The 14,332-nt window shown below is 38.3% G+C and overlaps 1 protein-coding gene across 3 annotated transcripts in view; it reads right to left on the reverse strand.

Annotated features, from left to right (window-relative positions):
• The window catches only part of TTC7B (tetratricopeptide repeat domain 7B), a 342,224-nt gene that overhangs the window by 297,710 nt on the left and 30,182 nt on the right, over positions 1-14,332 (reverse strand). For all 3 annotated transcript variants that reach the window (XM_044665011.1, XM_044665010.1, XM_044665009.1), the window contains exon 3: positions 2,889-3,019. In XM_044665011.1, coding sequence (XP_044520946.1) covers positions 2,889-3,019 — 131 coding nt within the window. The remainder of the gene's footprint in view (positions 1-2,888; positions 3,020-14,332) is intronic.

The following is a 14,332-nucleotide window of genomic DNA, read 5'->3' on the forward strand; positions in this document are numbered from 1 at the left end:
ACTTCTTCAACTGTTTGAATGTTTTAATAATACCTGTTTTTATAATTAGTTTCCTTTATAATTTTATGTTTTATGTTCAAATAGAAACCTGATTGTGAAAAGGGGCAGCCAAAAAAGGTTAAGAACTTCTGCTCTAAGACAAATTAGCCAAAAAAGGTTAGGAACTTCTGCTCTAAGACAAATGTCAAGTGGACACATAGTAAATATCAAATGGAGGGAAGAAATCTGCAGATCAGTTAGCTATTGTGAGCTCTTTTTATCCTGGATAACTGGGAATGGTTTTCAGGCTTGATATTGCAATAATTTGTTCCTGATATTTCTTCTCCAGACACAAGATACCAAAAATAGTTTAAAGGGGGGGGGGGGCCTTACAAAAGTCCTATATTTGGATATTAACTTTTCCCCCCTGTAAAATAGAAAATAAAAAATTAATTGTTAGCGGAAGTTAAAGTTTCTATACTTGGGTCAAGTCATGCTCAGGGAATTCATAACTGACTTATTAACTAATGTTCACAAAAGACAAAGATGGGACGATTTCATTTGCTAAAAGCAAGAGGCACATGAAGATATATAAGTATGAAATCATCTTTATTAATCGAAATACACCACTAGAAATTTCTTTCAGGGATGACAACTTTATTTTTGGCATAATGTCACTATTCTGAGTATAAATTAATCAAGGTCATAAATATGTCATAATTAATTCAGTATTACCTAATTTGATTTATTATATTCAATTATAGAGAATGCAGCATTTATACACAAATCTTTTCTTCCCTTTAAGAGATCAACTCTTCTCTTCCAGAAAAAAATTTACAGATACCTAAATAACCTTGATAATATAAACTTTCATATCAAGACTCTTAAAAACAACTTGCATTTACTCTCAATAAAGTCCAATGAAGTGATGCTTTATTTCTGCCTTTATATCCCTGGTGCCTATCTAGCAATGTCTAATCCATAGGAGATAATGAGTAAAGGTTTGCTATTAAACTGAAATAATTAAGATCACGCATTGTTATTCACACCAACAAATGGAGACCCTGAAGCATATAAGATAACTCAGTATAAGTTAAACTTTAAAAAAACAGTAAATCATGAACATTCCCTTTCTCATTTATTCTTTGTGGGGAACTTTTGGCCTTCAAAACTAAAAGTCCTGTAGTTTATCAAAAGAGATCCAATGGAAGGGTACAGAATACTTTTAATAGAATATTCATTCACCATCAATGGCACTGTTAGCGGTCTTTAATATTTTCCCCAAACCCACATATTTTTCTTGCTGGTAAATGGTTAGAAGCCAATACAACCATAATATGCTTTATCTTCCTGGAAACAGATGTTCCATAGCTGCAGAATGTACAGAAAACTAAGAGGATATTTGAATTCACAAAATATAAGCAAAATGCATAAACCATTACTGAATATGCCCAGAATTCAACTTCTTCTAACACCTAATTCATCATTCTCTCAACAGTGTTACCAAGCTGCTCCTAAAGATTAGGGAAAAGTGATACGAAGTTCTTGATTCAGTTTCTAGGTGAGTCTAAGCATGTGTCTCATGAAAAACAGAGGAGTGTCAAAGATCCCCTAACACAGAAACTCTTCTCTTTTTATGTATTCTGGGCCTGCTCCTTGAGAAGTCTGGTGAAGCTCATAGACCCCTTCTCAGAATCACTTTTTTAAATGCATAAAATAAAATATACACAGGATTACAAAGAAAACTGACTATTGTTATAAATAAAAAGGGTCCTAGGGAGATATAGATGCACAATGTACCCCTTTCTCTCTAACAGTTGCCCAAGAAGGACCCTCGAGAGGTTAGATAGATGGGTAACCTTTCCAGGTCCAACCTGGGGTTGGATAGATTTTTATTGGGCTGTTGATTTGCCTTGGATGACGTTTGGTATCTGACTGCGTTTCACTCCCTCCCCAAGAGTCATGATATAAGGACCACTAAGGAAGGTACTTGTTGAATTCTCTTTATCTATAATCAGGGAAAGGATAAACAGGACTAGAATTGGGGATTGGAGACCCTATCAATCTATTATCTATAAACTAGTTGACAATAAGGACTGGAAGCTATTAATCAGGTGGAAGCTGGAGATTTACTCTTTCCACTACCTCTGGCCCAGCCTGGCCACAGCCAAGTCAGAGAATAGGGAATGCTACTGATGCAGCTGTGTTGGTGATCTTATTCTCTCAGCTTTCTCACTACCAGTGTTTGGTGATGCACTAGCTCTCACAGTCTTTCAGGAAATATTCAGATCTATTCCTACCTTCTTCTTCACAGACCTCCCTGCCTCCCTTCACCACCCACTCAGAGATTCCCAGTCCAGAGACTCCTGTCCAGAGACCTCCAGCCCAGAGAGAGACCTCTTTCAAGTGGCTGTCAGGGGTATTTATACTGTGGGGCCAACTGACATTCGCCCCTGGCTCAGGGCACCTGGGAACATTCCGTGTCTTCCAACTGCCTTCCCTGTCATTCAAGGTGGCATCCATCACTTCCCAGATCATGAATATACCACTATGCTAAAATCCAATTATCAAAATGTTTTTTAAAATGCAACATCTTAATTTTGCGTATGAGAAAAATGAAGAGCCAAAAGGTGAAGAGATTTCTAAAAAGTCATCAGCTGCTAAAGGGCAGAACTAAAATAAAGGTTGTCTTCTGATCCCAAGTTCAGCATTCTTTCCTCTTCTCCTGAAACCTTGCAATAAGGTCACAACTACCTGTCATCATTTTCAGGCACAGGAATAAAAGACAAGAGAGGTAAAATACTGCAGGCAGAGATGCATGACATGCATTAGTAAAGCTTTGCTCAGGTTTTCCTCCCCCACAACTGGAATAGAAAGTTCATGTTGATTGTACAATCATTTATACTCACCTTTTCTATCTCCTGGAGGTAAAGGAGAGCAATGTCCCCTGCCTTCTCATAGCAGGTAATGATATCTTGCTCCCGGTCTACATGAAGATTACTAGCAGAAGAAGAAATTGGCAACTTCTCTAAACAAAGACCTGAAATGAGGGGGGAAAAAGGGAAACAAAATTAAGTAAAGACGTTGTCTGTGAGGGGCTTATAAGTAACAATGGCCCAAACAGTAGAAAAACTCAGGGTCCTGTGACTCAGTAACATTCAGAGGAAGAGCACTCTGACTGCTTCTCCCACCTAAAGCATGCTAGAAGGGAAGAGAGAAAGAAACAAGGAAAAAAGAAACAAAACCCTCCCAGCTGTATGGAGAAAGTGTCTTAATTAACCAATGCATACATTAGATGCAGTGAATTAACTGCCTTGAACAAACAGGTTAACTCTATAATTCTGCTAACTCAAAAAGCCACGCAGATATAAGAATAAGGGATAGCAGTGTAGAAAAACAAATATAATGCATCCTTACTAATTTTATAATCTGAACCCTTACCTTTACAACAAAAAGGTAAGGAAATAAGCTCATACTGGCAAGCACACAGCCTTGTAAAAGAGAACATCAACAATGATTATGCCCAATCTCTTTTGCTTACTAGAAGTTCAATAGTGGGATTTAAAACTGTTTATACAGATTCTAAAAGCAAAGACCTAAGAGATTTGGAAGAGAACTAGACACAAAAGAAAATTATCTCGGCTGTTAACTACTCTTTATTAAGATACATAATCAGGAAACTGAGGGGGTAGCCATCAATTGGGGGGTGGTTGAACAAGCAGTGGTATATGGATGTAATGGAAAACTATTGCACCATAAGAAATGATGAACAGGAGGAATTCAGGAAAACTTGGAAAAGAATTACATGAACCAATGCAAAGTAAAATGAGCAAAACCAGGAAAATACCATATATAGTAACAGAAATATTGTCCAATATCAACTGTGAAGGAATAAACTTATCAGCAAAACAAGAATCCAAGATAACTCCAGGAGTCTTGTGATAAAAAAAATGCTATACACAGCCAAAGAAGGAACTATTGGAATCTAATTGCCATCCATCACTTCATTTCCTTTATGAGTTTTTCATTGCATAGGTGATATGTATCTTCTGTCACAATATGGGAAAAATAGAAATATGTATTGCATGAAAGTACTGATATAACCTATATCAGATTACTTACCACCATGAGGAGGGGAGAGAGAGGGAAGAAAAGCTATAAATCACAAAGCAATCAGAAAACAATTGTAAAAAAACTGTTTCTATATGTAATTTAAAATCAAATTTTAATTTATTTAAAAAAGATGATATATAACCAGGAAGAAGTGGCCAATTTAACTTGGATTTAATCAGGACTGCTAAGGAGTATTTGAAATTGTGCACCATTTGTTTTTTGATGAAGAAGTTATCTTGAACAATGCCATCATACTTACATGAACTAACTGTTCTCTTTGGCCAAAGTTTTTCTTTAGGCCCTTAAAGTTCTGTATATAATGACTAATGTTCATAATGAGTATCCTGAAGAACTACACACAAGACCATGACAAGTCTTTTGAAATTTCAGAGATATAAAATGCATGAATAATTAATTACTATGTTATCTACAGCTGGAATCTTTGGTAACAATCAGTGGCTATGACACGACTTTTTTTTTAATGTTAAAGCTCTCCATCTAGAGTCAGAACACAGCAATTTAAATCTCAGCTCTATTTAATATCTGATAGAATTTAAGCAAGTGACGACTTATCTGAGCCTCAGGTTCCTCATCTTTAAAATGGACATGGCAATACCTGCACAAAAGAAATAATGTATGGAAAATATTTTGTAGTCCATAAAGTCCAACAATAATGTCAACTATTATTACTATTTTTTATTTTAATTAACTAGAATACTCCCATGTATCTATATTCTCAATTTTTAAAAGGATTCATAACTTTGTGGAATTAAATCTGGAAAGTATCACAAAAATTATCTAAATTATTAACACCTTCACTTTAAAAAAATGAGGAAATCGAACACTAGGATGTGATTTGCCCAAAGTACCTAATTGGTGGCAGAGAAGAGCCCAGAATCCAGATCTCCATACTTCTAGATTTAGTCTTCTTTCTACTATGCCACATTACAATATTTAACACTGCTCTACCAGAATTCATTCCTTAGGTTTTCCTAGGAATTGCATTCTACATCTCTTAGATTTTATCCCTCATTCTTCTCTGGATTGCACTCCTTACTCTAAGGTTTAGCCACCATTCCACAGCAGTTTTCTCACTCTGAAAGATCACTCCTTCCCTGAAACTCTATCATCTGATCTTCTGGCTGGTTCCCCCAAAACTTCCTGGAACCTCCATTTTAACAAAAGAGTCCAAGCCAGCCACATTCCCTTCTTCATTCCTCTTCTAATTCTGTCCCTGATTCTTAGGCTGTCTCTACCTCAGAACAACATAAAATCCACTATAAAAGGAGCTTCCCATTCAAGGAAGATCTGGCTCACCATGGTACAGTAAAATCTCTTGGCTTGATGTTTTCTTTTTTCCCCTAAAATCTTACCTTCTAAACTGGACAACAGCATAGCAGAAACTAGGTATAAACCAATATCTCACACCTTATACAAAGATAAAGTCAAAATGGGTACATGATTTAGACATCATAAAGGGTGATAACATAAGTAAATTAGGGGAACACAGAATAGTTTACCGGTCAGATATACAGAGAAAGTAAGACCAAACAAGATATAGAGAACATTAGAAGATGTAAAATGAATAATTTTTACTTATTAAATTGAAGAAGGTTTTGTACAAACAAAACCAATGTAACCAAGATTAGAAGGCAAACAACAAATTCAGTAAAAATTTTTATAACAAATTTCTCTGACAAAGGTCTAATTTCTCAAATTTAGAGAACTAAGTCAAACTTATAAGAATATAAGCTATTCCCCAATTGTCAAAAGGTCAAAGGATATAAACAGTTTTCAGATGAAGAAATCAAAGCTATCAATAATTATATGAAAAAATATTCTAAATCATTCAATTAAAAAAATTAAAATTAAAACAAATCTGATGTACCACCTCACACCAATCAAACTGGCCAATATGACAAGTAAAGTGATAAATGTTGAAGGGGATGTGGCAAAATTGGGGCAGTAGTGCATTGTTGATGGAGTTGTAAACTGATCCAAACATTTTGGGGGGCAATTTGGAACTATGCCCAAAGACCTATAAAACTTTACATACCTGTTGGCCCAGTATTATCACTACTGGGTCTATACCCCAAAGAGATCCAAAAAATGGGTAAGAACTTATTTGTACAAAAATATTTATATCAGCTCTTTTTTGTGGTGGCAAATTGGGGAATGGCTGAACAAATAGCAATATCTGATGGTGATCGAATACTATTTTGCTGTCAGAAATGATGAACAGGATGATTCCAGAAAAAGCTGGAAAGACCTACATGAATTGATGCAAAGTGAAAGACTGAGAGGCTTCTGATAAAGAATGCTGCATATTAAAGCATATTATTTTTTTTTAAAACCCTTACCTTCCATCTTGGAGTCAATACTGTATATTGGCTCCAAGGCAGAAGAGTGGTAAGGGTAGGCAATGGGGGTCAAGTGACTTGCCCAGGGTCACATAGCTGGGAAGTGTCTGAGGCCAGATTTAAACCTAGGACCTCCCGTCTCTAGGCCTGGCTCTCAATCCACTGAGCTACCCAGCTGCCCCTTAAAGCATGTTATTTTTTACTTTACTTTTGTTTTTATTTTGGGATCTTGGTTTTACATGAGTATTCTCTTACAACAATAAACAATATGGAAATATGAAAAAAAACATTACCATCTGTCTTAGAATCAATACTAAGTATTGGTTTTAAGGCAGAAGAACAGTAAAGACTCAGCAACTGGGGTTAAGAAGCATGCCTACAGTCACCCAGTTAGGAAGGATCTGAGGTCAAATTTGAACCCATGAACTCCCACCTTCAGGCTTGACTCTCTACCCACTCAGCCACCTAGCTGCCCCTTACTTAATTTTCTCTTGATTCAGTTGTATGAACTTACTAGCTATGTGATTTCTGGTGAACCTCAGTTTCCTCATCTGTAAAATACAGACAACAATACCTGCTAAGACTATTCCCAAAAGTAGGTTACAAGGATCAAACATGCTAATTATGTGGAAGTATTATGTAATCTGTAAAGTGCTAAATACAAATATATAGTATAATGATTACTACAATCATCAATCCCCTGGAGAAGAGAACTAATTTACCAGGCTCTGTCCTGGAAGATTTACATTTCACAGTAGCAAGCTGTTCACAAGCCCTTTCCTGACCCAATCTATAAATTTTCAAATGCTGAAGATCAACAGTCAGGGAGACAAAATTATGACATTATGGCCCTAGCTGGATCCCATTACAATTCTAGAAGACTCCTTGTTGGGTTGAAGGACTACCATTAATAATATTCTCAGTTACCATAAATTTAGAAAAAGACATTAAAAATATTTTTACCATCATAAAGTAGGAAATGGTGATAAAGTGGTATCAAGAAATCCCCTTAGGAATACACCTCTTATACTTTATAGGACCACAATTAATCCTTTGAATCAGCTGCCTTCTTACTAATAGTCAGAGACAGTTTTAAGGATGAGTGAAACAGGTGTAATTGACCTTCTATTATCTTACTAAGGCTCTCATGATCAACAAAGATAAAAAATTATTTTTGTGTTTTTATTCCAATGCCTATCACAGCACCTGACAAATAGCAGGGACTTAATAAATAGTTGATTGATTGATAAGGACACATAAGAGAGCATCTAACTAGCTATCCTTCATGAATTCAAAACATTGAGTTCATACAAACTTTATTCCAGGTACTAAAAAGTCTGGAACAAATGGCTTCTGTAAACTCTGAAAGAAATTCAAGAGTAGCAGTTGCCACAAGACTAGAGCAGGCAAATGTCTTGATTTTCAAAGAAAGGAAGAGTGTGGAGTCTACAAGCTGCTGCAGTCCAATGAGTCTGACTATTCTTCTGAAAAAATGACACCTATCACACTTGCATTATAGTTATCTAAGCATTATAGTTATCTAAGTGTTCTACATTAGATCATGAAGGACCAACTCCTAGAAAAAGTTGTCCACACTCATTGCCTTCATCTCCACTGCTCTCGCTCCCTTCTTAACTGGCAACATGACTTCTGACTTCATTACTCAACTGAAATTTCTCTCTCCAAGGCTACCAGTGACCATCTAATTACTAAATCCTATGGACTTTTCTGAGTCTTCATTCTTCTCTTGACCTCTTTACAATCAAAAACTTGAAAATTTTCCACTCCTTGGAATTTTGTGGCACTGATCTCTGCTGGTCCTCCTCATACCCATCTGGCTGGTTCTTCTCAGGCTCCTTTGCAAGACTGTCATCTATTTCCCCACCCCTAAAAATGAAGTAGGCACCAACACTCTGTCCTGGCTCCTCTTCATCATATTCACTCATCCCATCAGCTCCCATGAGTTCAAACTATCATCTCTATGCAGATGACTCCAACATCCAGATATCCAGGCCTTGAGCTCCAGGCTCAAATCCCCAATTGCTCCACAGATATTTCCAACTGGCTGTCCCAAAGCCAATTTGAACTTAACACGTCAAAACAAACTCGTTTTCTTTTCCCAAAATCCAACACCCTCTTCCTAACTTTTCTATTTCTGTTGAATGCAACACCATCTTTCTAGTTACGCAAATTTCGACCTTCAAAGATATCCTCAACCTCTCCATTTCCTTCCTGCCTCATAGCCAATCAGTAGCCATGTCTAACAATGGCTACTTTCATAACATTACAAGTTTCTGCTACTTCACAACCACCTAGCCTGCTCCTCTCCCTGAGGCCCTCAGCACCTGTCTCTTAAGACAGGGCTAAAAAACTCTCAGCTTCTACTATTCCTCCCCTCCAATTTGTCCTCCACACAAATACCAAAGTAATCTTTTTTTTTAAACCCTTACTTTCTGTCTTAGATTCAATAATGGGTAACAGTGCCAAGACAAAAGAGCGGTTAAGGGCTAGGCAATTGCTATGAAGGGACTTGCCCCAGGTCACAAGGCTAGGAAGTGTCTGAGGCCACATTTGAGCCCAGTGGCTCCCATTTCCAGGTCTGACTATTTATCCACTGTGCTACCTCGGTGCCCCAAAGTCATCTTTCTAAAGCACAAGTCTGCCTAGATCACTACACTGCCCTAGAGACTCCAGTGGCTACTTCTGTTATAGGAATATGGGGTACAAGGGAGATATAGAGATATAGTGATGGCGATGATGAGTATCTATCTATGATCTCCTCAGCTGCAGTTGGTTGGAGGAACACCTACTCCTATTACCCTGACTGATGCTGCAAATTATCCCCTTTCTCTAACAGCTGCCCAAGTAAGGACCTTCGAGAGGTTAGATAGATGGGTAACCTTTCAGGTCCAACCTGGGGTTGGAAATATTAGTATTGGGCTATTGATCTGCCTTGGATAACGTTCAGGATCTGCCTGCATTTGACTCCCTTCCCAAGGGCCGTGATAGAAAGATCACTCAGGAAGGTACTTGTTGTTGAACACTCTTTTATCTATAAAACAGGGAAAGGATAACAAGGTCAAGGATTGGTGATTGGAAACCCTATTGATCTATTACCTATAGACTAATTAACAATCAGGACTGCAGGCTATTGATCAGGTGGAGGCTGGAGATTTCACCTCTCCCTCTATCTCCGGCCAGACATGGCCACAGCCAAGCCAGAGAATAGGGAAGCTATTGCTACAGATGTATTGATGGTCTTTATTCTCTCAGCTCTCTTACCACCAGTGTTGGTGACTCACTAGCTCTCACAGTCTATCAGGAGATAGATTCAGGTTTATTCCTACCCTCTCCTTCTTAACCACCCAGCAACCCTTCAACCACCCTTCCAGCTACCCTTCCAGCCACCCACTGCCCAGATTTGAACCACAGAGGTTGGCAGAGATCTGTGATCTCCAGTTCTCAGCCTCTGAATCCAGAGACTTCAGAGTTCGAAGACTTCTCAGTCCAGAGACCTCCCTCAAAGTGACTGTGAGGGGTATTTATAGGGTGAGGCCAACCAACGTTTGCCCCTGGCTCACGGCACCTGGGAACATTCTGAGTGTCTCAACTGCCATTCCTGTCACTCAAGGTGGCATCCATCTCTTCCCAGGTTATTGAATATAACACCTCTTGCCCCTAAGATAAAATGCAAACTCTTACCTACACTCATTCTCAGTTTCTGCTAATGAAAACAAAGACATTCCCCCCAAAAGATCAGAGAATTCTGTTAAAATCAGAAGTGATCTGGGAAATTATCTACTCCAACCTCTGCTTAGTACAATCTCTTTTCCAGATTTTATTTTTGAAATAATCTATGTGACATAGAAGTATCCTAGTGCCAGTAGCTCTTTGATGAACACCCACAAAATGCATAGAACTAGACTATTATTTAGAAATTTATTTATTTAGACTATTATTTAGAAACAGGGAATATCAATGTTAATAGTAGTGGTGAGGTACTGTTACCATGCCTCAATAAAATTATATCAGAACTAGAAGGAAGTCTAGAAATCAATAACTGGTGGTGAAGACAGCTTTGCCAGAAACCACACATTCTCTCCCAGGGAAACCAAGAGGATTGTGGGGCCTGGTGACAAGAGCCATCCCATGATCAACTGAGACAGCCACAGAAAATGAACAGCTAGGAAGCCTGCTCTATGTGTATTTTGATTACTGTGTTAAGAAAAAAACGAATAATGTCAATACTTTACTGTTCCAAAGAGCTTTCTCTGTGCAAATATGAAAATCTCACTTGCTCTTCATAAACACCCTTAGGAGGAAGGCCCACCCAAGCCTCCCGGGCAGTACCGTTCTCCCACCTTGGTACATAGACCCTGGAGAGTCAGAAGACAGCAGCTCTGGGGCTATTTTCAGCTTATCACAACACAAACTCCCAATGGAGAAAGCCTCAAAACCAAGCTGATTTCATCCACTAGAAATTAATGATATACAACCTCAACTGAGTTCTTGCTACTGCTGGACAACCTCGGTCACTGGGGGGCACAGTAGACAGAGCACTGGACCTGGCCTCAGGAGCCCAAATTGAACCTTAGACACTTACCAGCTGCTGACTGCTTCCGTGTACTCATCCAGAAAATGGGGATAATAATAGCACCTATCTGGAAGAGTTCTGGGTACAAAATCAGTTAATATTTGTAAGGTGCTTTGCTGAACTTAAAGAACCACATAAATTCTAGCTATTATCACTATTATTACTAACCTTATATGATACCCTTATCAACTTCCTACCTCTCTTTTTACACACGTATCCAAACTTTTTTCCCATCTCTTCTCATTCTCAATCAAATACAGCTCTCTAACCACCCCCACGTACATACACAAGTAGCAGATGGCTGAGGATCCAACTTCACTGAGAAGAGTAAGGACACGAGTGTGGTATTTTGGAATAAGAACTCAACTGGAAGTCCCAGGGCCTGTCTTGAAGTCCTGGTTCTACTTCTTTCTACCTATTCTACTTTGGGCAAATCACTTCCCCCTCTGTGTCCTGAGGTGGCTCAAACTAAAAACAGGGGAGTGAAACCCTCTGACTTCTCTAGGAAGAGATTCTAGGGTCCCTTCTGCCTCTGATCCAATCTTGGGCTTCATCACTCTATTCCTAACTTTTCATGGCCTCACCCCAATGCACCTCCATCCTTCAACATGAACGACACAGTTGTGATTTTTGTTTGTTTCTTCCACAGCCATCAGTGCTACAGCAATCATCCCCTCTCATGACTGTGTTTAATCTTTTACTCACCATTGGTCCCTTTCGCTGCTGTCTACAGACACTCTTACTTCTACAAAATGAATCCTAAATCCTAAAAGAAAAAACTTTCCTTGAATTCATCTTCTGTCTTCCATGCCATGTCACCTCCCCTTCAAAGCTAAGTTTCCTGAAAAAAGTTATCTATGCCCAAAGCTTCCATTTCCTAATTATCTACTCTACCCTCAACCCTTTGCAAGCAGGAGTCTCTCCTAAAACTACTGAAACTACAGGTGTCCGTTTCACATCATGCCTTGCCCCATCACGGTTTCAATGGATTGTATGTTGGCATAAGAAATTAAATAAGAAATTGGGGAGAGTTTTGTAGAAATCAAAGACATGCAAAAGCCAGAAGATGACAGAAAAAGTTTAAAAACTCAGAAATGCATAAAATATATGTATAGTACTGAATACCAACATGTTTTATCTTTTAGTACCTTAAATATATACACCTTTTTTTTAAGTAAAAATAAGTTAAAAGTTAAAGTTAGCAAAAAAGAATGCAAAAGCCAGGAGATGGCACATAAAAGCTAGAAATATAAATATACCTTAAAAAGTTCAGTAACTCATAAATACACCCATGAAAGAAAAAGAAAAAATTCAGATGACTACTCTGGTACAAAGTGGGGACCAAAAAATTTTAAGCAGATTTTCCAGTTTGCAAAGATGCCATATTCCTAACTCCTGCCATGTGGAAGGGATACTTGTAATTCTCTCAAAGTTCTCCAATTATTCTTTAGTTTTCATATACCCCACAGAGTCAGATTATGGAAAAACATGGCTGCCTTTCAAAAGATGAGTCCAACCTCAAAAAGTAGGGTTATCTCCCTCCCTCAATATTCCATTATAGAAACACCATCTCTGAATTTATTTGACTTTGGTCCTGTCAATACTTTTAGCCTGGATTGACTACCTGAGGAGGTAATTAAGATCCATAAATCTGTCACTATGTGAGATAAGATTTCATCCTACTAAAAGCAAACTTCTTTTGAATTTCAAAGGAAATCCCTTAGTTCTAGCATTCTTAAGTCTATTCTAAAGAATGTTTTATCAACTTGGGTAATAAACTTAATAACACTTCCTATCTTAAGAGAACTCAAATAAACCCCTCTCAGCCTCCTAAAGAGCTCTAAATAGTTTATTTTATCCTTATTCTGCAGCTTCTCCTTCCATGATTATTATTTTTGTCTCTTCCTCCCCCATTAGACTATAAATTCTGTGAGTCTAAACGTTAGGTCTTCTCCCAGGCATTAATTAGCACTGCTCTCTATAGCAAATATCAGTGCTCAATAAAAAAAAATGAAAAATAAAAAAAATTAACAGATTTTTAAAACTTCCCTTTGGACTTCTAAAAGAGACAGTATTCAAATTTGCCCTCTAGGACACCCCAGATTTTAAATCATACTGTCATTTTGTCTCTTCCTGACCCCATATGGCAGAGATACTAGAATGATTTACCATTTCCTCTTCCAGTTCATTCTGCAGATGAGGAACTGAGGCAAACAGTTAAGTGACTTGCCCAGGGTCACACTGCTAGTAAGTGTCTGAACAGATGTGAACTCAGGAAGGTCAGTCTTCCTGACTCCTGGGCTGGCACTCTATTCACTGTGCCACCTAGCTGCCTGAATGCCATGTAAATCGTCTGTATTCTTTGCAAGTTTCTTCACTGTACATATTTGAGTGCTCTTCATTGCACAGGCCTCACTGTGGTCAATGATGCCACAGATTTCTGACTGAAACCAAGCCATCCAATAAACCAGAGTGCCTTTCAGTGCTAAATCAGGATTATTTCAAATCTCTTCTGTCATCTGATGTGCTGTACCTTCTGAGTATTTGCTATTCTCTAAATAGAACTAAAGGAGAGCCAATCACTTAACTCATCAAAACCAGCCTAAACATGAATGTGGGTCAGTGACAGTAAAACTCTTCTTTCTCTTCTTACAGCATCTAAATATAAACAGGAAGCCTCAACTGCAACCTGAGATGGGAGGCCATATGCAATATGGTGTCTAACATCTCACTATTCACAGAATCTCAAAGCTGAAAAGGGAGAGGCTGTGGTAGGGTGCAAAGTATAGATTTGGAGCCACATACAGATTCCAATATTGATTCCACTTAAGAAATAAGTCACTCTGGACAAGTCCTTTCCTTACTTTCTCTCTCTGGTCATTTCCTCATGGGAGAAATTAGGTGATCCCTTGCACTCTTAAATTCTTGATCCTTGGAGATTGCCGAGGCCAGAGGTGCCCTGGTGAATGACAGAGTCACAACACTTCTCCAAGATCTGTAAGCCAGTTATATAGTTCTGCCTCACCACATCTAGCTCTCCTGAGTACAATTCCCAGCAGGAAAGAGTGAAGACGGAAATAGACCCTCAGCCTTGCTGGGGTCTTTGGTGGAACTGTTCCCCTCAATTCTCTACAGGCCTTTGTCAGACACTATCACTCACCCCAGGTGACTGCGAGGCTCTAGGGAAACAAGAAGTTGTTCCTTTTCACACAAGGGAAGAACCTCTTGTGCCAATCCAAACTCTTCATCTTACAGGTAAGATAAACTATATATTATATATATATAT

Source organism: Gracilinanus agilis, chromosome 2, assembly GCF_016433145.1.
Source record: "Gracilinanus agilis isolate LMUSP501 chromosome 2, AgileGrace, whole genome shotgun sequence".
In the NCBI taxonomy this organism is placed as follows: Eukaryota; Metazoa; Chordata; class Mammalia; order Didelphimorphia; family Didelphidae; genus Gracilinanus; species Gracilinanus agilis.